Below are 24,476 nucleotides of genomic sequence, written 5' to 3' on the forward strand. Positions count from 1 at the left end.
CTCCTTCCTTCCTTCCTTCCTTCCTTCCTTATTTCCTCCCTCCCTTCCTTCCTTCCATCTTTGTTATAGAGTGACAAAAAGAGAGGAAGAGACAAAGAGGATGAGATCTTCCATCCACTACTTCATTTCCCAAATATCCAGACAAACTAGGAGCTTTGGACTCCATCCAGGTGGAGACCCAAATATGTGGACCACACTCTACTACTTTCCCAGGTGTATTATCAAGGAGTTGGATTGGACACATCGATGACTCAAAAAATTGCTGTGAGCTAGGATGTCAGCATTGCAAGCAGAGGTCCAACCACTGTGCCACCAACACTGGCTTCCAATGAATCCTTCTTTGTGAAACCATTGTTTATGTCTAGACCAGGGTATCTATGTAATATTTCTGGTATAAATTTGGTCTATGTCTTATATCTTCCACTCTGGTTTAGAAGGTTTCTATGAATTAGGTATTACTGAAAAAAAAACCTAGAAAGCTGTAATTTATCTTTTCAAGAATAATGAATGGATAGCATGATGACTCAAATGACTAGTCTTTGCCTGCAAATGCAGGCATGCCTGGGCATTGGTTTGCACCTCAGCTGCTCCATTTCCCACCCAGCTATTTACTTATTTCCTGGGAAAGCAACAGAGGATGGCCCAGGTCCTTGGGACCCTGCACCCACATGGGAGATCTTGAAGAAGCCCCTGGCTCCTGGTTTTGGATTGACTCATCTAGGCTGTTGCTGCCATTTGGGGAGTGAGCCAGCAGATGGAAAACCTTCTCTCTATATGTCTCTTCTTTGTAAAAATGCTTTTCAAATACAAATAAATAAATCTATACAAAAAGATAACAAATGAGGGATCAGCACAGTGGTCATGCATGTTAAGCCTCTGCCTGAGGCAGCTGCATTCCATATGGGTGCCAGTTTGGGTCCTGGATGCTCTTCGTCTAATCCAGCTCCCTGCATGTGGCCTGAGAATGCAGTGGGTGATGACCAAGTCCTTGGGACCCAGCACCCACTTGAGAGACTTGAAAGAAGATCCTGACTCCAAGCATCACAGACTGGCCCATTGCTGGCTGTTCTGGCCATTTGTGTGTTAAGAGGGAAGATCTCTATCTCTTTTACTGCAATTCTGCCTTTCCAATAGAAATAAATCTTTAAAAAAGGGATAATGCATGAACATTCTTTCATTTCTAAAATATGCTCAGTGTAATCAAGGGCTTTGTGGGTTGGCACTTATTAAACAGCTCTATAGGTACAATTAGGAAACAGAGTCCCCTTGAGCGTTTACCAGGCATGATGGTTTTCTTGCAGTGGAAGCACTTAGAGGAGCACTCGTTAGAATAGCACTCAGTACATAGCAGGTGTTCATTCTTGGCAGCGAATGGCTTTTCCACCAAAGAGTAGTTACATTTGGAGCACTTGAAGCATCCCTCATGCCAGTGCCGGCCTTTGTAACAAAGATCCTTTGAGAACGTAAATAAAAGCTAATTAAATGTGTTTGTGACAAAGCAGGACATTTTATAAGACAAAACTAAACACTCTGGGAATTGCACAAGTAGGTTCTGCTTGTGGTGGCTTGAGATAAGGCTGTTGGTTACTGATACCATCATACATCCAGAGAAGATTCTGGGTTATTAAGAGGAAGAGCATGGGACTTTGAGTTGGAGTTAAAACCAACTGGAAAACAAGCTGCCTCTCTGCTGATTCTTCATATTTTCCCCACTTGACTTTTATATATTACAAAAAACTGTTTCTGTTAGATTTTGTACTCTTAGACTGCAATTCTTTGAGCTTAACAAGCAAAATTAACACTACCCAACTAAATAAAAACAAAAAAGGAAGATAAGAATGAAGGAAGAAATGAGCATAGTAGGAGGAATTGGTATTGTGCATGGCAGGAAATCAGACAGGGCATAATGAGCTTTAGTATAGATACTAATTATTAAGTCAGAAATCACAGACTTTGCTTCTTTACCTTTCAGACTGTAAGAATTCCGTAATGTGCACTGGTTTTTGTCACAGCCGAACCTGGCCCAACCCACACTCTGTTCTAGTGCTCGGATTCGCCAGTAGGTGATATGAGCTGATTCAGCCTCGTCTGCCCCAACCCATGCCAAATGTATGCTATTGGGTACCTTTCCATGGCCTGTTCTGGGCTGTTCCCTATAGTGCTTCTTGCGCTTACCTGCCAGGACTATGTCCTGCAAGAGGAGTTGGCCAGGCTCCTCCACTACCTCACCCATATGTTGGCAGTGAAAAACTGGGAAAATGAAGACTCTAATGTGGACTATGTCAATCAGTGGATTCTGCAGCAACCTCATCATGCTTGGAATGGTGAGATTGGCAGCAATTCAGAACTGTTGAACTATCAAAACCATTTGAGCAAGACCTGGGATGGGTGGGAGACTGGGTGGGGCTTCTCCCTTTATCTTCCCCTTTACCCCAGATACAGGGGAAAAAATGTGGAAACAATGGTCTTACCCACTTTCCTGTAGCCCTTGAACCTTTGTACCCTAATTAGTTATGTAAAGATTGTCAAAAATAAAGGAAAAAAATTTTTTAAAAAGAACTTAAGAATTTACCTATATTCATTGTTGAAATGGCTCAAGGTTTTAGCCTTGTATTTTTTAAGCAAATAGCTTAACCTCTTCAACTGTTAGCATCCTAAACTAACCCATAAGTTCATTTTGAGGTTCAGGCATATGTGTATTTCATACTGCTAAGCATTTTGAATGGAATATAATACATGTTAACTTCTAAGATTGTTACATCTAGTAGTAGAAAAACAGTTAAATGTCAATATTAAAGGCAAAGAGCTATTCAAAAGCATCTGTCTGTTGACCACATGTAGTAATTCTGTGGATGAAGATGAGACCTACCTTGGAATCTGATTCTATTGGTTCTTTGCAATGCTCACAATAGTTGGAGAAGATGCGATCATAACAAGAGATACAGTATGGACTATCATCCTTTAGGACATACTTCTTCCCCAGAAGTGACTCTGTGCAGTATTGGCAGTCAAATTGACTAGCCATCTTTTTAGTTAGATCCTGTAAATAAGAAAATAATCCATGTTTATGAAAGAAAATTTTTGTTTATAAGTAATAAAGTCACAATGTAATTTATGAATTTATATAATCTTAAGCAAAACTTTAGGAAAATATGTTAATAGTAATGGTGACACTTGGAGTGATTTAAGAAAGATTGTTCTTCATTTTTGGCAGTTCCTGTGGGGTTTTGCTGAAAAAATACATCAAGCCAACTACCAGATTGTTACACCTATCTTGCATTCATCATGAACTAATGTGAAAGTTCATGCGAATAATACACATGTTGAAATAGGATGATTTTACAGTAAGAATATAAAAGCAAACTGTTGATAGGGCTTTTACGCTCATCACACAATCTTGGTGCAGAGTTCTAGATGTGGAGTTTGAGAGAAATATTACTTATACTCAAATGAAGGTAGAAATTAATAATAGTGCATATTGGAATTTTACTCTCCCTTCTTTGGTTTAAAGATTCATGTTATTTTTATTGGAAAGGCAGAGTTACAGAGAGGAGGAGACACAGAGACAGCTCTTTCCTCCCTGATTCACTCTCCAAATGGCTGAAGCAGTCAGAGCTGAGCAGATCTGAAGCCAGGAGGAAGGAGTCACAGGGGCCCAAGGACTTGAGCCATCCTTCACTACTTTTCTAGTCTATAAATAAGAAGCTAGATTGGAAGTGGAGCAGCTGGGATAGGAACCAACGCCTATATGGGATGTCGGCACCACAGGCAGAGGCTTAGTCTACTGTGCCATGGCCTTTCCTCCTCATTCATTTATTCCTGAAGTCGTCCTTTGATACTTAATTATAGCTATTCACATTAATCTTAAGGTTTATGTGTTCCATTTGTTTTCTTTGGGAAAACTTTTGTATGTGGCTTCAGTCATCTTAAGTATACTATGACTCTAAAATCTCTGTGTACTTTTTATTATCTTTAGTGTCTTTTACAATGCAAATGTTTCACAACAGACTGGAAAAATAAACTCCTTAATAGGTAAGGTTCAGTCCAAATGCTAGGGCTTTGTTACCGCAATTGAGAAATTGTCCAAAATAGACAAAGACATGAAAGGTAGACAAGGACTGTGATTTTCTTCAGGCTTTAGGGCGACATTAAGAAGTAGCGAGGATAAGCAGCAGAATTAACATCTTTTTTTAAAAAAGATTTATTTTATTTTTATCACAAAGTCGGATATACAGAGAGGAGGAAAGACAGAAAGGAAGATATTCTGTTCGATGATTCACTCCCCAAGTGAGCTGCAACGGGCCGGTGCTGTGCTACTCTGGAGCCAGGAACTTCCTCCAGGTCTCCCACATGGGTGCAGGGTCCCAAGGCTTTGGGCCGTCCTCAACTGCTTTCCCAGGCCACAAGCAGGGAGCTGGATGGGAAGTGGAGCTGCCAGGATTAGAACAGGCGCCCATATAGGATCCCGGGAGTTCAAGGCAAGGACTTTAGCCACTAGGCCACCGTGCCGGGCCTCAGAATTAACATCTTGCAGAATAAAAAACCAATATGAAACAGAGCCAAACCTAGAATAAGAATTATTATTGCTTTATAAATAGGGAGACTATTATGAAAGAAAAGGTCTTAACTAAATATTGCACATGAACTTTCATTTTTTTCCAAAAGCAGTTGCATGATTTTTCCTTGTAAAATTGAATTTGTCTTTTCTGGATATACAGTAATAGGTCAGAATCTGCTCTATCCTTGAGTTAGTATTTTTAGTTTTAGCAAAACCAGATATCCAGTTAATTGTTATGATGCCATTTACAGTATTTTCATCGCCAGTTTTAATTTACCAAGTTCAACTGTTGTTCTTATGTATTTTGCTTATTACAATGCAAAGCAGAATGCCTTACTTAGTACACATTGCTGTTCACTGAGTTTCATTGTATAAGCAGAGAAGAGATGGAAGCTTCAGAATATGTGGGTCTTTTCCCAGGAAAGATGAAACTTCACACTAGAAAGCTGCCAATGGAACATGGCCAAAATCTCCTAGCAAGGAACACTGAATTTGGTATCTGATTAATTCCACAGACATGTCCCTTCCCACTGAGTACAAGCACACTCTAGGGTTACTGAATGATAGAGGAAAGAAGGAAAGCAGATTCAATTCCCTTGAAATGTTTTAAAATAGGTTTTCCACATTTACTGTGATGAAGTGTTTATTTATAATAGCAGAATAAGGAAAGCATCTTTAATATTCATTAATGAATACTAAAAATGTCATTTTCAACTTTAGTAAGGTAGATAGTCTTAGACGTATGTAGTAGCACTGTGAAACATGGCATGTCACAAGATGGAAACTTTCAGATTATTTGTTCTCCATGAGATTTTTACCATACTATAAACAGTGAAACATTACAAAATTGATGATACTTCAATTTTTAAAAATTTAAACAGCGCTGTAAACACAGTCCTTGCGTCTCTTAGTGATCAGATCACAAGTCAAAGGTAAAAGTGTATGGTTTTTCCTCTAACAATCACATAATAGCTCTTGATCCAGAGAAATTCTTACAAGAATGCACCATGTGTCTTAAATTTTTCAAAAGAAAAAGCCACTTTTTTGATTATGTTTTGTTAAGGCAACACTGGAGAATTTTGTGAGGTGAGAATAGAATCAGTCCATTACTCAAAACCCTTTTGGATTTGTTTTGTGGGACTACAAAACGAGAACAATATATTTAGCCCAGATCAACATTTACTATTTATGCAGTGGCATGTAAAATCTCTTCCCTCAGGAAGTGCAGATTTCATTAGCTTTGCTACTAACCTAGAAAGTATAAGTATAATGTGAAGTACAAGAACATTTTATAAAGTCTGCACTCAATTATGGCAATAGGATACATCCAAACAATTTCCTAAAAATGACCAATTTTATGTGCTATAAACAAAAGAGTGATATAAATTGCAACCATATGGATTTCTTAAGTAATTAAGAAGAGGGAAAATGAGAGGAGATAGTTCTGGGAAAACTTTAGGAAGTGCAACTGTTAAAAATATCTTGTAACAGACAGAAAGAGGGATAAGAAGAGAGGAAGAAAGATAGGAAAGGAGGAAAAGGGGGAGGAAGGAAGAAAAGAAGAATGGAAGGAAAATGGAGGGAAAGAGAGTAGAAAAGTAAGGGAAGAGGAGGAAGAAGCAAGGTGGAAGAACAGAGGAAGAGAGGGAGGAAGTGTTCACGGAAGGAGAAAGGACAGGAGGCAGAGTTAATTTTGATTTATTAAGAAAGGGAAAAAAGACAACAGAGAATAAAGTAGACAGTGCACAGTGCTAGAGCAAGCTAGTCATCTACCTGTGGAGCCAACAACCCATATAGGCATTGGATCATGTTCCAACTGCTCTTCCTCCCATCCAGCTCCCTGCTAATGGTCTGGGAAAGCAGCAGAGGATGGCCCACAAGCTTGGGCCTCTGCACCCATGTGGGAGACTTAGAAAAAGCTCCTGGCTCCCAGATTTGGACCCATACAACTCCAACCATAAGAGCCATTTGAGGAGTTGTTGATTTCTTTCTCTCTGTCCCTCCCTCTCTCTTTCAGTAATTCTGTCTTTTAAGCAAAATTAAAAAATCTTTTTTTAAAAAAATGGTGAGTCAGGAACAATCTTCATGTGAATGTATTCAGCATAAAGGAAACCTTGAATCTCCAAAGCTTTTTGAAATTATATAAACTCTAACATTGGCCATTCTAAACATACAGACAAGAGAGATAACATGAAGTTTTCAAATCAAGTTTCTTTTTATCTTTTTATTTGTTCTTTTTAAAAAGATTATTTATTTATTTTAAGCTTTTTTCATTTATTATTATTATTATTATTATTATTATTATTATTATTATTATTATCTTATGATGCAGTTCCATCATCTCTTTTGGACATCCCTGACCCACTCCCTAAGTCCTCTTCTTCCTCAAATCTCTCTATATTATTATAATAGTATACTTCATCATAAAGTCATAAGTTCATCATAAGTCCATCATTGTGTGCATGGACAATGGCAGAGAGTCCAGCATCTTATTGTCAAGAAAAATTTAACAGTTTCATTGGGAGTCCATCTTTGATCCGGAAGTAGACATGCATACTGCAGTATCCTCATATCTGGATATGATAGTCTCTATCACACAGTTCCTATACATTCCCTTACATGAAAAGCTACCAAGCATAATCAATAACAGGAGAAAAAAAGAAATAAAAATGCCATAAAGTTAAATAACATGCGACTGAATGACTAATGTGTCTCTGAAGAATTGAAAAACAAAATCAAGAACCTTCTCGAAGAAAATGATCTATGAGTAAGTAAAGAATTTAATGTGAGAAAAAAAGTTTTAAAGAAATAAAAATAAAAACAAAAACGTCAAAATCCATGAGTTACAGTTTCCACTGATCTTTGTTGGTGAGATGTGTCTCCTGTAGGCAACACCAGGTTGAGGGGTTTTGTTTTTGATCTAGTGTATTAATCTATGACATTTGATTGATGAGTTTAATTCTTTTACAGTTGGGATTAATATGAATGGGTGGTAATTTGGTCCTTTCATTGTTGCCATGCGTGTTCATTGTTTGATTTAGTCTTCTGATGTTATTTTACTGGAATGTTCTTCACATTTGCCTTTAGTTTTGGAGGGTGCTATTAATTTTCTCTGTCAAGAGAACATGTTTAAGTTTCATTTGTAGGGCAGATCTGGAAGAGGCATATTCTTTGATGAGCTTTTCTTCATTGTGGAAGAATTTTACTTCATTTTCTTTTCAAAGACAAAGGAAAGCTTTGATGGGCACATTATTTGGGGTTGAAATTTGTTCCTTTTAGAATCTGGACTATGTTACTTCATTCTCTTCTGGCATGGAGTTTCATCTGAGAGGTCAGCTCTCAGTCTGATTGGGATGCCTGTATATGTCAATTGATTTTTTTCATGTGCACATTTAAGGATCTCTTCCTCACATTCAATTAAAGAGAGCTTGATTATCAAGTGTTGTGGTCAAGATTGCTTTTGGTCAACTTTGTGGGACTTTTGTGCCCCTCATGGATATTGTTTCCCAATTCTTTCTCCAGATTAAGGAAGTTTTCATTTATTATTTCATTTAATGAAGCTTTCAATACAGCTTGTCTTTCTGCACCTTCTGGAACTCCCGTACTTATATTTGGCCTTTTAATAGTGTCTCTATAGTCTTGAATACTTTTTTTAGCTTGACACAGATCCACTTCCAGCTTTTTTATTGTTTCCCCATTGTGACAGGAAATATCTTTTAATTTTGAGATTCTTTCTTCTGCCTCATTCATTCTATTAATTCATTCATTCAGACTTTCCACTGAATTTTTAATTTGCTGTAATTGTGTTTTTCGGGTCCAATAATTCAGCTTGATTTTGTTTCAGTGTTGCTATTTCCTGTGTGACATATTCCTTAAATTCCTTGAACTCCTGTATTACGTGCTCCTCATTGTTGATAAGAAACTTTTTAATGAGTTTTCTGAATTCTGTATTCCTCATTTCCTTAGTATATCCCTCAGTTAACTCTGAGGTTGGCAAAGGGTTTTGCTCCTTTGCAGGGGAGTCTTCGGTAATATTCACTATGCCTCTGTCTCTTGCTCTTGGTCATCAGTTAGCAGATTCTTTTCCTTCTTAGCAGATACTTTTGGTTCCAACTAGCAGATTCTTTTCCTTAGGGCAGGTTTCTAAGCTGTGTCACCCACATGTCTACAGTTCAATGTTGCTTATTGTGGTTGGTACACAATATTTTGTTTGCAGTCATTTGAGCCACTTCCTCCAACGAGTGTCAGGTCTGAGTTTTCTGTGTTAGGCTTCCTTCATGGTCTACAAAGGCCCAACTCCTGACTCACCTACCACTCTCCACTTCCTGTGATTCTGTGCTGTGGATGCGCCATTGTCTGTACAACCTTTCTCCCACTTCTGTTTTGAGCAGTTCCAAGGAATAGGGAGACACCAAGTGTCCTAAATAGCTAGGTTGTTGGTGGTGCTGATCTTGCTGCAACCTGTTGGCCATTAGGTCTGGAGGCCACATGTATCTATTTTGAGTCATAAGATGCAAAACTGATATTACTTTCCCTGTGGGACCAGTGAATTGCACTGAGCTCAGTGAGTTTGCTCCTTGCTCAGTGCATTCACAGCTCACTGTTGTCTCTGCAGTCTCAAAGCCTTTGCCACACCTTACAAAATGATGACTGAAGTGCCAATTTTGGAGTTCTTGATCTGCTGGTCATTAGGTCTGGGGCTACCTAGGCTTACTTTGGGTGGAACCTGTAGGATGCCAAGATGTTGTAATTAACTGTGCCAGAAGTGAGTTTTCTCCCAGCTTAGTGCATGCACAGTCCTGTCCCATAGCCTTTAGTGCCCTCTAAAAAAATGGTGCTGATGCAACTATGATGAGGGTATTGGCTGTGGTCTCCACCCTGTACCTGCACCATCTGCTTGGAATCTGTTGCTGCTCCTGGTTGAATAAAAAAAAAAAAAAATCAGTAGGATGGACAGTTCTTTGGGTTCACATCTTGAATTCCCAGTGAACTCCCCTTCCCACCTGACTGCTAATGGAGCTCTGGCCACCAGTGGAGCTCAGTTCACTGCTTGCTCATTGCCACTGGGATATCTGGTCACTGCAACACCAACCAAATCATTGTCTTCACTGATTTCATCTGTCAGTCCATCTCTAGGTGCCACTCTGCATCAGCATGTCCTCTCCTATGTCCTGGAATGTCCCCTCTCTGCTTTTCCCTGTCTAATGATTCTCCATCTGTTTAAATGTGTCCTTAACCTATTCCACCATCTTGATTCCAAGATTTATTAATTTTTATTGTAAAGGCAAGTCTAACAAAGAAGGAGACAGAAAAAAATCTTACATCCTCTGGTTCACTGCCAAAATGGCCATAATGGCTGAACCTGAGCTAATCTGAAGCCAGGAACAAGGAGCCTGGAGCCTCCTGACAGTCTCCCACACAGGTGCAGCATCCCAAGATTTTGGGCCATTCTATACTGCTTTTCCAGGCTGCAAGCAGGGAGCTGGATTGGATCACCATGAACTGGTACCCATTTGTGATGTCTGCACTTACAAGCTGAGGATTAGCTAATAGAGCCATTGCACCATATGCACACGCCCAGTCATGCCAAATAGCAGCACAAGCTACAATAACAAAGATATGGGAATAATCCAATGCCTGTCAAAAAAGGAGTGGATAAAAAAATTGTAGTACATTTACTCCTTAGAATACTACTTAGCCATTAAAAAGAGTGAAATTCTACCCTTTGCAATCAAATGGTCCCATTTAATTGAAACCATTATGCTTAGTGAAATAGTCAATCCCAAAAGGACAAGTGTTATATGTTCTCTTTGATATAAGGCAAAGCACATACAAAATATAAGATCAATAGCCCTTTCAATACTGTTTTTATTACATCTCAGAGTTTGATAATTTTGTTTTATTTTCATTAATTCAAAAATTTTTTTCTTATTTATTTCTAATTCTTACAAATTTAGATATATCTCCGATGTTGGAATATTTCTCATTTTCCCTATTATCTTCCTGAGCAATTCTGTATTTAAGTTAGACCTTCTTAATCATTCACATCCTTTGACTGTTACTTTTGTTCTCTTTTGTGTTATTTCTTCAGTTTTATCCTCAAGTTTTTAAAAATTGTCCCTCAATTCCAAACTGAATTTTAATCTACTTAGGTTTCACCTTTAATTGTAATTTTATAATCTGTGCTTTTAACAGTTATTTTGCTTTATAAATCTACCTAATCATTTTATTCTTCTGATTTTTCTATATGTACCTTCTACTCTGTATTTAAATATATTAAACAATTATTTTACGCTGGATGTTATTTTTCATGTGAAATTGTTGTATTGGGGTTTTTTTCCTCTTTGGGAGATTCTTACATTGTGTTCACTGTTTAGTCTCATTTATTTATTTAAATTGTGAGCTCAATAAAGACGCATAAGTCAAAATTTTGAAAGGGGAGTTGGATCTCAGGGATTTTCTTTCAGAGATTATTTTCTTGGGTTTATGCAAGGTAACTTGATACTATCAGTCCAGTTCATTTTAAACTGGAACTGAGGATTTTAGTCTTTACTTTATTGTGAATGTAAGCTATAACAACTTGAATGTCAAGATTACCAGGGCATAGAAGACATCCTAAAGACAGAGCCTTCAGAGATTTTTAAACTTTCATTTCCTATGTTTCTTTATCTTTAGCCTCTGATAATTTTTCTTTCTTCTTGCTGGGTCAGTAATGCTGCCAATTGTGTTTATTTTTCTTGCCTGAGGGATATTGTTTTATTAAGCTTAGTTTCTAAAACTATCAACTGTGGACTCATGCACTGTTTTTAACTTTTGAAATCTGACATCAGTCAAAAACGTGTTTTCAAATTAGTCATTTGAATGTAATTTAACGTAGTGTAAGTGCATTTAGGTAGAAAACATAAAGGAGGAAACTGGAAGATAACTGAAACACACTCATGCCATTGGCTTTCTGAGCGGTTTGCTCCTGTGTCTGTTCTTTGATACATCTGTATGCCACCAAACTAATCATCTAAACTTCAAGTACACAATGGTGAAGATAGGGGGCAAAAATGATTTAGCTTTAGGTTGAGTTTTAAAAGTTTAAAAAGAATATTTAGATGATATAACCCAAGTGAATGACTAGCATCTTAGATTCACATTTTAAAAATGTTAAATGCTACCCAGTGGGTTATATCATTTGCATTAACACTTCTTGTGAGCTAATTATGAATTAGCTTTGTTTGATAAAAATTTTTGGAAAACTTTATGGATTAACTTTGCTTAATACATCATATTTTTGAAAGATAATTCATTTGAAAGAAAATAATTGAAACTGACCTTAAAGAATAGGATGAGAATGAAAATGCTTTAGGCTCATAAAAATTTTGGATATAATCAAAGACTCTCAGTAACAAAAATTCTGAAGGGTATATGGTTTATAAAAATGAAATCTCTCCAAAGAAAGACTGAAACAAATGAAGACAAAGGAGTAAATATACTGTTAGTATGTAAATTAGCATTGACTTATGCAGCAACAGTAACAATTTGTGGAGTCTAAAAACACAATATGGCATTAATTTACTGGGTAAATGGCATTTATATGCAGAGTTAATTATTACTTCTTGCATTAACAGGAAGGGAATGAAATCACTGAAAAAAACATTAGACATTTCCATGCAAAGCTAAAAGAACAGAAATAGGAGTAAAATAATTAAAATGAAAATAAGTTAACTTAAAATGAGAATAGGGAAAAGAAAAACAGAAAACCAGAGTATCACAGAATAAGAAGATACATTTAAAGCCCAAATAAAAGCTAAATCTAACTTGCGTAAACTCTACAGGTAGAAAGACAAAAATATGCATCCCAAAAATGACCCAAAATAATCTACAAATGCATGCCTATACCTAATCTCATTTCAAACCCTAACAAATTCTAATTAGCTTCATTTCAGGATGGACAGTAAAGACCAGATAGTGTTTAAAAATATTATTTAAAGCCAGAAATTAATTTAACATTGTGGCCAATCTCAGTACAATCCCTGGAGGAACCAAATGAAAGCCCTACCATCAGGCATACGGTAAGAAAGAATGACATCCTCTGGATAGATAAACAAAACACAAATTGCTCATGTGTCTTCACTGTTGAGTAAGGATTTATAAGACATCTGAAGTAGAAAAATATGCTTTGTAATCAATAAAAAATAAAGGAACATTAATTACATTACAATTGTATTAAATATTTGAGAAGATGTGAGCAGAATTAACATAAATTATTTCATCAGAAAAATGGAATGAAAAAAGAATCAAATGAAATATTATGATAAAATATTATAATATCTAAAACTAAGAATTGTATGGGCAAGATATAAGCAGACTGGACAAAACAGAAGTAATGGTCAAGTAAACTAAAATATGCTTGCAAAAGCTAAGGAAAATAATGCACAGAAGAAAACTGCACTGGAATAAGAGAAATAGAAATAACTTTTTCTCCAAATGAAATTGCTGAAGGATTTCCATCTTAAGGATGGAAGGTTACATAATTTGAACCGTGAGGTCAACCACTAAGGAAACTGGGCAAAAATATAGTTTAAAAGTATAATTATCGGGGCCCGGCGGCGTGGCCTAGCGGCTAAAGTCCTCGCCTTGAATGCCCCGGGATCCCATATGGGCGCCAGTTCTAATCCCAGCAGCTCCACTTCCCATCCAGCTCTCTGCTTGTGGCCTGGGAAAGCAGTAGAGGACGGCCCAAGGCTTTGGGACCCTGCACCCGCGTGGGAGACCTGGAGGAGGTTCCAGGTCCCCGGCTTCGGATTGGCGCACACCGGCCGTTGCGGCTCACTTGGGGAGTGAATCATCGGACGGAAGATCTTCCTCTCTGTTTCTCCTCCTCTCTGTATACCTGACTTTGTAATAAAATAAATAAATCTTTAAAAAAAGCATAATTATCATCTTAGAACTTTGCCTCTGAATGTTATGAAATGTGTTATCTTTTCATTAGTGAAAAATTTAAAAATTATAACCTAAAAAACACCCATCACTTTTAAGGTATCAGAAAGCAGATTAATAAAGCAGTGAAAAATTAATGTGCAAAGTTTAGGATAAGAAAGAAAACAGATTATGTATTTGAAATTTGTCTTCCTCAGTAGCTTCTATGCATTTAGACAGCATTTAATGGGATAAGAAGTAGAACCATATTTATGAATGAAGGAGACAAAGATTGGAATCTGAGCCTATTCTATGGACCTTATTGCAAAGCTTACTAAACCCATCTACGTGTGGGTGGCATTTCTAAATAGCTACACCCTAAACTTAGGATGAAAACTAGTTGTTTCTGAAACAGAGCCTAAAGTTGACTGATTTCCGTTTCAAAATTACTTTAAGTTGATCTTGAAATACCTGACCATAGTAAATGCACATCCTAGCAGAAGCACGCACCATCTAAGACAACATTTCACTCTAGAATTTTCCTATACAACGCTTGGGTCCAAACAAAACTGGCCATATATAAAATAAGGTAAGGGAACACGAAAATAGAAATATGTGTGAGACCACAGACACTGGAATTTTAAGATACAGATCGGTAAATTGTTTTCTTATGTTCAAGGGGGCAAATAAAATCAGAGGGGCTGGTGTAATTGCTGTTTCTGATGTCCGCATTCCAAATAAATTACTGAGCAGTATCCCTTCCAATCCAGCTTTCTGCTAATGCACCTGGGAGCACAAGAGAAGATAGCCCAGGTATTGTCATGTAGAGATTAAAATGGAATTCTTGTCTCCTGTCTTTGATTTAATGCATTCCATTCCTATCTGTGTGGGCATTTGGGGTGTGAACCAGCAAATGAAAGATATCTCTCTCCTCTCTCTCTCTGCCTGTTTTTCAAATAACAAATATCCCCCAAAGCAAGCAAACAAATAAACAAAAAATGAATCCATAAACTAACCAGTCTTTAAAATCACAATTTGAATATCAAGGCAAAACTATCAAAATGTAAACACAATGTATTAAAAAGAGTTGAAATATTACTTTCTAGTTTAGAGCTCCCTGCAAATGCACTTGAGAAAGCAGCAGCAGATGGCGCAAATGTTTGAGTCCCTGTGGGAAACCTGGATGAAGTTCCTGGCTCCTGATTGTGACCATTTGGATACTGAACCTGGGGATGAAAAATTACTCAGCTTCTCCTTTCTCTCCATAATCATGCCTATAAATAAACAAATTGAATCTTTAAAAACAGTAAAAAGATTGCTTTCATCTTAAACCTTGATCTCTAAGTTATGTCAATTAATTCCATAATGATGTAAATTTTTGCTGATGGTATGTTGGAGCTTTCAATTGACTGGGATGATACTCTGCTGGCTCTGTCTTCAGACCAGAGAGGGTATACCTAAGAAGCCGTTGAACTTGACTGGACAATAAGATGCTGGACTCTATGTTTGGTATACGCTTGCAATGGGGGAATCTCAACGGAACTTGAGCTGTGGTTATGCAACAAGGTGGAGGAATCCACCATGGTGGGAGGGTTTGGGGAGGGGTGGGGAGAACCCAAGTATCTATGTAACTGTGTCACATAATACAATGTAATTACTGAAGTTAAATAATAAATAATTAAAAAAAAACTGTTGCTTTTGCAGACATACAAACGCGTGCTGTTCTTTAAAGTTTGCTGAAATTTTTGGTTTACTTTTCATCTCACGATTCCAAATAGCTTCACCTGAATAGGTACATTTATGCTCGCCTGGGAATGCTGCAGAGTTACTGCAATTGCCCATTCAGATCCTTCACTGATTCTGTGAAGAGTTGTTTCTGTGCTTCTTTAGAGAGGAACTTACAGGAATTTAAATACAAATGCTATCACGAATACTAAAATGTTCTTGGGAAATGCTGGTGCAATGTTGAAGTATTTGAAATGTCTGATACACAAACTCAGATGGAGACAGAAACTTAAAGGTTTTATTTTGAACTCTATGTAACGAGATTTTCTTGTGATTATTTTCTCATTAAGGATTTTAATTTGAATCATTGCTACAAGGGCAGACAGGTGGCAGATGAGCAGTCAAGAGCATTTTTGAAGTTTCATTGAGCAACGTACACTGCAGATATGAAGGACTATAAGAACCACCTAACAGTGCATTGATATAAAGATACACTGGCTCTCCTAAGAATTATGTTTGAATCATCCACCACTTCATCCTGAACCCCCACACGTGTTTATTGCATGCTGTGTCCTATTGATTCCACCTCAGACACAACCTTTAAATCTGAGGATATGCCATGCTCATTTTTGATGGGCATAGCAACTTACATTGAACCGGCAACATTATTAAAGATTTCTTACTCTATTGAGTGGAACCAAGCACATTTCTATTACATGGCTTTGTTCTCTAATAATGAGATCTGTTTCCCTCAGGGAGCTCTAGCACATCTTCCAAATGCTCGCCCCCCCCCCAAAAAAAAATCTGATTATCTTTCTTCCCTGGCAGAAAGTTTTTACAGCTCTTCTTTGTCTATAAAATAGTCTGAACTCTGTTGCTTAGCATAGATATCTTTTGCTATCCTGTCTCATTCACTTTTCTCACTCTCTTTACCTCTTTGCCAAACCTAGACTCTCCAATACCTGCACCCATTTACACTTCAGCCACTTCTAGTGACTCTTTCTTCAAATACCTTACAAGGGTATTTCAAATAGTATTTGTAATGTTCATTTGGTGCAAATAAAATTAAAATCCACATGTTATGAACTCTTCACAAAGTTTGTGGGAAATGTATATGATGAAAAATCCACATATGTATTTCAAATTTATTATGTGAAATAAGCACATGTTTTAATTCCATTTTTATGAATCTTTTGAAATATCTTCATAGGTCCTTTTCTGCCACTAAGCCAACACACATGACTTTTCTAGCATTAATCCACTGCTTGTTATCAAACTATGTATCCAACCTGATGAAGTTCAGTTTGAAATGTTTCTTTCTGGAATGGACATCCAGCCTCTTGGCTGAGATGTTCATGTGGAACACAGCAGAGAGAAATCAAGTAACTGAGCTCCTGCTGCCCATTTATGAAGCCTTGATTGAGTTTCCAGATCACAGGTTTGTTTCTTGTCATTGTGTGCATTTAGGGCACTCTAGTTCTTGCTCTCAAATAAATAAATCCTCCTGTGATAGAGTTTTCATTAGTTTCTTGGCTATGCTTGTCCTTCTTGTGTCACATGTTTGACAGTTTTGTACTATGTGTGTCTTTCTTAATTGTGGGATCCATATGGGTAAACAAATTACTTGCTTTTCTGTGTATATTAGAAATAAAACAAGATGTCAATAAATTATTTATGACTCAATAAATGAATAAATGGAAAACCTTATTTCTAAGAACTGGAAGTCCTAGATAAGTATTAATGAAACTACATCATCAATAAAATAAAGGATAAAGACTCAAATATAAAATAGTTCATGCTGGAAGTGACATTTAGTACAGTGGTTAAATTCCTATTCGGGATGCCCTCATTGCATAAAGGAGTGCCTGGTTGAAGACCTGGCTATCCTTCATATGATTCTGGGAGGCAGTTGGTTATAGCTCAAATCATTGCTCCCTGACAATCACAAGATCCACTCAGATTAAAGGGTTCCTGGATTTGGCCTGTCCCACACTGGCTGTTTTTGCAGACATTTGTGGAGTCAAGCAGCAGATGAAAAATTCTCCACCCTCCCCTCACTCTCTCTCTCTTTCTATACATATACACACACACACACACACACACACACACACACGTACATATATAGTAGATATGTCTTTCTCCTTTTCTTTCACTTTAACTCTCTCATACAGTGAAATAAATAGTAAATAAATTAATTTAAAATATAAACAAAATTTGCTTGGTATACATTCCGTTCAATAGTGGATAAATTTGTACTTGTTTTGTGTATTGTGTATATGGAAAATACATAAAAGGACTGAAAGTCAAGATTAGAGAACAGAAGTTAGAACATGAAGCACCTGCCCTGGCAGAGAGAATTCTTTCACTTTTCCTGTAAGAGTGGAGGAACAGGAAATCTCAAGCACCCTTTGAATAACATCTGAAGAAGATATCAAAGAAATAGCACAAGTAAGTGGTTAATCTGTTGACCTTATTAAAAGCTCTTTCTCTAAACTTGGAGTACCAATAAGCTCCTACTAGTTTTTAAACTAGTTGTTGATATTTCAATACTCTCCTGGAGGCAGCATTGGCCTTTCTGGATCTGAGTATATGATTTTGAAGACTGTTTTGTGTTATAAAAGACTGAAAGTTCATTGTCTGCTGGATTGATGACATTAAGTTTTGTGGGTAAAATTAATAAGTCAATTTGACCAAACTCGGGGGGGGGGGTTGATGACATATAAGACAATAATAAGTAAGTCAAATGTTATCATTAATGTGTGTAAACTAGGCTTAATAGGACAAGTATACTTTCTACAAGAGGAAAGTGTAAAATCCACATGGTTTAAAGCTATAAAGAAGGCAGAATAACTAGTAAATGGGTTCTGCTTTTGGGTTTTTCTTTCCTCTTTTTCCCTGATCCTGAGGGTGAGATCGAATATTATAGGTGTTTTTGTGTTTTGCCTACAACCAAAGGCAAACTGTGCTAGAACTCAAAAGTTGTAGATTTTTCACCAGTTACATTATCACTGGCATTGTGGTAGAAGCCATTTAACTTTCCTGGCACTAACTTTATTAGCTTTAGAATAATGAGAGCTGTAATAGTTGCTTATGGTCCTGTTCAAGGATCGAGTGAGATGAAAGAATGAAGGGGCATATGTAAGTTGGCTGAAGGCATCATTGTTTAATGGAAAAAATTCACAGCTTCTGCTGTGATTCACATTTTGAGGAGGGTGACTATCTCTTCCTCCTTAAAGGCTACTTTTAAAAAATTTAACAATCTTAAAAATAGCCAAAGCTGTAACTTCAGGCCATCAATCAAAAATAACCCAAAACAAGCATTACATAATTGTAGTGGAATGCTTGTTATTAGTCTCCAGGGACATATTCACAAGCCCAGCTTGTTGGAAGCTGAATGTCTGTGTGGAAAAGTCGAACAAAAATTCCCCTGAGAGCTGACAAACTACTCTCCCATGAAAAAAAATAATAATAAAAAAAGCCCAGCTGACTACAGGTTTCCATCTGCTTAGTTTGTTCTGTGGATGCTAACACAGAAAAAGACTGTTTTATATGATTTTCTTGGACAGATTACATTCAGAATCATGTAATTAGAGTATCTATTACTGAAAAAGAGATATAGTTCATGATAATGTATAAACATAAAATATATTATCATACATTTTGCAATTTTTAAAAATAAAGGGTTTTAAAATACATAAACCAAGTGAAAAGGTACACACAGTCTATCTTTTTGCTAGTCCACCAATAGTTTTGCAGATTAGTGCAATTGTGTTTTGGGATATGCTGGCTTTTTAAACTTCTTTATTCTGTTTTTAAAGATGGTGGTCACTGTAACTTTTAGATCTGTATTAAGTCTACAGAAGTTGGAGGGAGTGGGTTTAGTTATAACAGGAGATCTCCGTGGCTTTTCAATGATTTGGTGAGGTCCCAGCCCAGGATATGGGCTCCAGCCTATGCCATGAGGCTCAGTATTAATCTACCAGTATGTGTTGGTTATAATGACTGTATGTCCATTAGCATATGTATTAAGTTTCAAATCTTTCAAAACTTCCAAATTCTTAACTTCAAGTTGATAATTTTCAAGATTCTGGAGGGGATATGGCTCAGGAACATTTCATAAAATCAAGCATATGATACATAATTTGTTATCCTAATGGTTCTGCATTTGGTACTCTTCAAAAGCAAACTTATCTTCCCATCAATCAACATGTAAATCACAAGGACCAAGTGTGACTCTTAAAGAATCACAAGAAATCATGTTATGAGGAGACAGGGAAGGTATCAAAATGTACTTTTTCAAGTATAATCTTTTTAAACTTTGAAGTCTGTACCAAATGTAAAAGTCACCTATTTCAAAAGTCAAGGGAAATCACACACATACACAAACAAAAAGTACTAAAAATCTATTGGTCTTGATCACAGAATGCAATAATGAAGAGAGCTCAAAAACTCATTTCATGATACAGAAACTAGGTTACAAAGAACTAAGTTAGGTCTCAACCCCTACTGAGCCATGTGTGAGCTATATGTGGGTATGGATGAGCCATGGCTGGGCTGAAACATCTAACAGCAAGGACCAGTTTGGGTTGAAGGCCAGTCAGGAAAAGCTACTGTTCCTGCTAGGACAGGAGGTGAACTGAGTAGGGCTGGCTCATGGACCCACTGGTATGCGCAAAATCTGGCATTGGGAGAGGTTCTGATGGAGGAGCCTGGGCAACTCCTCTGACAGGACACAGACCCAGCAGGTAAGTGCAAGAAACATGATAGGAAACAGCCCAGAACAGGCCATGGAAAGTTTCCCACTGGCATGCATTTGGCATGGGTCGGGGGCAGACCAGGTTGAACCAGTTCACATCATCCACTGGCAAATCCGAACACCAGAACAGCGTGGGTCGAGCCGGGTTTGGTCACGACAAAAACTAGTGCACAATATGGAATGCCAAGTTGAGGTTGCCTGTGCTGGATGTGACCGCAGCACCCATCCAGCACATGTGAGAACCAGGAAGAGAGGGGGCGGATCCAGCAGGGGGGAAAAGGGGTTGTTCCCTTGCTGGACAGCTACTCCCACTGGACAGCATGAGCTGGGATGGGGGCAGACCAGACTGGGCAGGGCTACAACACCTGTGTGCCCCATGTGGACTAGATCAGGGAAAAGCCAGGCTGAGCTGATTATTCCTACTGGTGCAAACAAAATTAGAGTGGGTGAGGGTTGTTTGGGCTTAGCCACAGCATCAGCTGGCAGAAGCTGGCACTGGGGTCTAATTCTGTCAAGTCAAACCACAGAACTACCTGGAGAGTGCATAATCCGGGAGTGGGAGAGGCCTGGGAGTGAAATAGTGGGCTCCTCCCTCTTGGGTAACCACTCCCACGGGAGGGCACGAAAACTAGGACAGGGGCTGGCGTGGCTAGACAGATACCCAACAGCATCTGTGTGGGCTGCATAGTGGAGCTGGTTAGATGGAACAAAGCTTTAATACCCATTGACATGTATGAGAGCCGAACTGGGGTGTGGGACAGATTGGACTACTGCTATACATACTGGCAAACCAGGGTAGGGGGCAGGCCTGGTGGGGGTTATTGTGGGTCGCTCCAACTAGGCTGCAGCTCCCACTGGTTTATGTGAAGGCTGAGTATGTGATGGGCAGAACCAGGCTGGACTGCAACACCCATTGATTCTAGTGGAAGTCGGGGCTGAAAACAGAACCAGCCCAGCAATTGCAACCACCAGCTGATCAGGGCAATGGACTGTGCCGGGCCCTGTACTTGCTAGAACATACAACAATCTAGTCTGAGAACACCTCAGACAAAGTTTCTTTGGAGATCTCCCCAATCAAAATGCTAGACTCAGAACCCTAACCAAGAAAAGACAGAAGACAGAACAGGTCAATCAACCATCTCAGATATATGTTGGCAGCGGAATACGGGGCAAACGGAGACTCTATGATGGACTATATCAATCAGTGGATTCTTCAAAGACCTCATCGTGCTTGGAGTGGCAAGATTGGCAACGATTCATAACTGTTGAACCATCAAAACCACTTGAGCAAGAACCTTGGAGCATGCCCTACATCCAGGACCTGGGGAGGGTGGGAAACTGGGTGGACCTTCTCCCTTTATACCCCCCTTTAAACATGAAGGAGACAATATGGAAATAATAGTCTTACCCACTTTCCTATAGCCCTTGAACCTTTTTTTAATCCTAATTAACTATGTAAATGTTGTCCAAAATATAATAAAAAAATTAAATAACTTACACTTCAAAAAAAAAGCATTTATAGAGCCAGCCTGTCTTTCTAGAGAAATAGGATAAAATTGGTTACAATTCTCAAATAATATTTAGTATCTACTTTGTAGAAAATTCTTACATTATTAATCCAAATTAATTTTAGCGAGATTATTTTTCTTTTTTTTTTTTTTTTTTTTAAAGATTTATTTTTATTACAAAGTCAGATATACAGAGAGGAGGAGAGACAGAGACGAAGATCTTCCATCCGATGTTTCACTCCCCAAGTGAGCCGCAACGGGCCGGTACGCGCCGATCCGATGCCGGGAACCAGGAACCTCCTCCAGGTCTCCCACGTGGGTGCAGGGTCCCAAAGCCTTGGGCCGTCCTCGACTGCTTTCCCAGGCCACAAGCAGGGAGCTGGATGGGAAGGGGAGCTGCTGGGATTAGAACCGGCGCCCATATGGGATCCCGGGGCGTTCAAGGCGAGGACTTTAGCCGCTAGGCCACGCCGCCGGGCCCGAGATTATTTTTCCATTAGATGGAAAATTCTCAATGAATGATCTATTTAGAAACAGGCTTTTAAATTAAAATGAGAAAGATTTTCCTTAAGATCAGCCCAAATTAGATGCCAAAAGACCAATTTAAAGATAATCTTATATTTATCACTATTTTGGTCATTTTGCACAATGCATTTCAATTTTACCTATGCAATTTCATTTTCTCAATAAGAAATAATTTCCCCTCTGCAGTATGTCAGTTGCAGGACCAGTTAGTATTTTCTGAAAGTGCATGAAAAATTAAATCTCAACCATAGAACAAGAAAGATGAGAAATAAGGAGACAGTGAAAGTAAGGAGGATAAGAAGAAATTCAGGGAAGAAGAATCCTCATGGATATGCTGCAAGGCAGCTAGAAATAAAGCTTCCGAACGCCATGGTCATTCTGTTATTTTTCCTCCTCTATAAAAACATACTTCTGTTACAAGCCTGTTTTCCCTAAGCCAGCAAATCTAGGCAGCAAGAAGGATTTTTTAAATTCTCTCATTCAATCCTCTTATTGAACAAATGAGAAAGATTGAGTTCAGAGGCACAAACTGACTTCCTCCTTTTCTAAAGTAGACAAAATAGCTAATGAAAATGGCTTTAGCCAGAATTCAGATTGCTCAGCCTCTAAAAGGAATCATTTGCTTGGTTTGCTTTGATTTTTCCATTTAAAAAATGGGAGAATAGGTTGTTTGAAATGACAGCTTTGGTCACTACCATGATTTTCAAAAATCTTTAGGAAAGGGTGAAGTCTTCTCCTTGTTTGCATCTGTCCAGCATGTCTTTAATTGCTGACCTGGTGGCAGTCTCATGCAAAACCAGAGGTTCATTTAGTGCCTGAATTACACTGCCTCTGTTTGTCAATATGAAGCAATTATCCATCAAACCAAATGCAAGTCTTCTGTTCACTGCTTATGTAACAGGATGGAATGAAAATCCTTTCCACATGTCAAAAACTCAACTGCATTTGCTATGGGTAAGTGTGGTCCATTACTTTTGTCTTGTTCCACTGAAGACCTGTGTTAAGGGTAGATCTCTACTAACTAAAGTATAGATCGACTAACTAAGGGTAGTTAGTAGATAAAAGGGTACTAACTAACTAAGGGTAGTTCTACTAACTAAAAATCTCCCTTATTTATGATTTCAGCAATTTGCATTGATGATTTAATTTTAAACAGATTCGAGAATGATTTTTTTAAAAGTATAGATCATTGAGAGAACCTCATTCCTTCATTATTATGTATTTGCCTTCTAAAGAAAATTTCAGTCTTTTGAAAGTAGTGAGAATGAAATGTCACCATTTGGTTCACTCATTCTACGGCATCTGAGGTGTGACTCCACAAATACCTGATTGGGCAAAGGATACTTTCAAGTGGAGCCCCCAACACCTCCACTTCTCCTTTAGGAAGGCCTAACAGGCTCGCCTCATTGAGGTGCATTTACAGAAGCTCCCCATCCCCAGTAGGGAGCAGGGTCTACTAGAAGGGGCAGCTTGGTCTCTATGCAAATTTTATTTTCCATTCCTGATTTAGCAGTAATAAATTGGTAATAATTGATCAATATATGATACAGGTATCTAGTTCTCAATTACTTCAGAAGTCTTAAAAGAGAAGCACATGGCTCAGTAGAATTTTTGAATCTGTACACATACATTACAAAGGTTGTTATATTCAAATCTATCTGTTGTGTTTTATGTGTATGTGATGGAAAGAGAGGAAGAGAGAAAAATTATGTATGTGTATATACCAACTTAAGTATTATCCTTTGCAAAACAGGTGTATAGCATTACAAATAACGAGCAGCATTATTTGTAAACTCTTGTGTCAGTAAAAGCAAAACAAAGCAATAAATAAAATAGCCTTGATTTGAATAACGGTTCATTTCCATTTTGTTTCGAAAATTTAACTTTTACATACTTTCTCTTTAGTTTACACTTTTTTAAGTTTTATAATTTCAGTTATCAGCTTCTACATGGAATTAGACTATTGTTAGTTAATTCTATTATTCATTTTTGTATCAAAAGAGAAATAATAATGTATTTAATAAGGAACTGTGACTTACTGCTTTCATGTATACAATCTGGAGCAGTATGAATTTTTTTTAGCTTAGTAATTGCTGTAGCATAAATAACAAGTTATTTATCTCTTCCTAGAAATATTTCACATACATGGGTTCACAGAAGTTTGTCCAACTTCAGATGGTAGAGTCCTCAGGATCAGGCTAATAGGAAGACTGCGACTGTTTGTAGCCCAAGGTCAAAATCTAGACTCTGCCTCCTTTTTTGTGATCTGAGATCTATGCATAGATTCTACATTTTTGAATAGTGGAAAAAATGCTAATAGTATATATGTTTTATACACAAAACTCAAATTTACCAGCACGCAGAGTTTACTGAAACACTGTTAACGTTTCTTCACTGGCAAACTGCCTGTGACTGCTTGCTGGTTGCAAGAGCAGAGTTGGGTAGTTCAAAGTCTGAAATACTTGCTGTCTGCTTCTTTACAGAAAACACATGCTAA

At 37.8% G+C, this 24,476-nt stretch overlaps 1 protein-coding gene across 3 annotated transcripts in view; it reads right to left on the reverse strand.

Annotated features, from left to right (window-relative positions):
- FHL5 (four and a half LIM domains 5) overlaps nt 1–24,476 on the reverse strand; it is a 42,351-nt gene that overhangs the window by 11,717 nt on the left and 6,158 nt on the right. For all 3 annotated transcript variants that reach the window (XM_058671526.1, XM_058671520.1, XM_012925598.2), the window contains 2 exons: nt 2,870–3,040; nt 1,279–1,453 (listed from right to left, as the gene is read on the reverse strand). In XM_058671526.1, the coding sequence (XP_058527509.1) occupies nt 1,279–1,453; nt 2,870–3,025 (331 nt within the window). In that variant the 5' untranslated portion in view covers nt 3,026–3,040. The remainder of the gene's footprint in view (nt 1–1,278; nt 1,454–2,869; nt 3,041–24,476) is intronic.

Source organism: Ochotona princeps, chromosome 1 (assembly GCF_030435755.1).
Source record: "Ochotona princeps isolate mOchPri1 chromosome 1, mOchPri1.hap1, whole genome shotgun sequence".
Taxonomy (NCBI): domain Eukaryota; kingdom Metazoa; phylum Chordata; class Mammalia; order Lagomorpha; family Ochotonidae; genus Ochotona; species Ochotona princeps.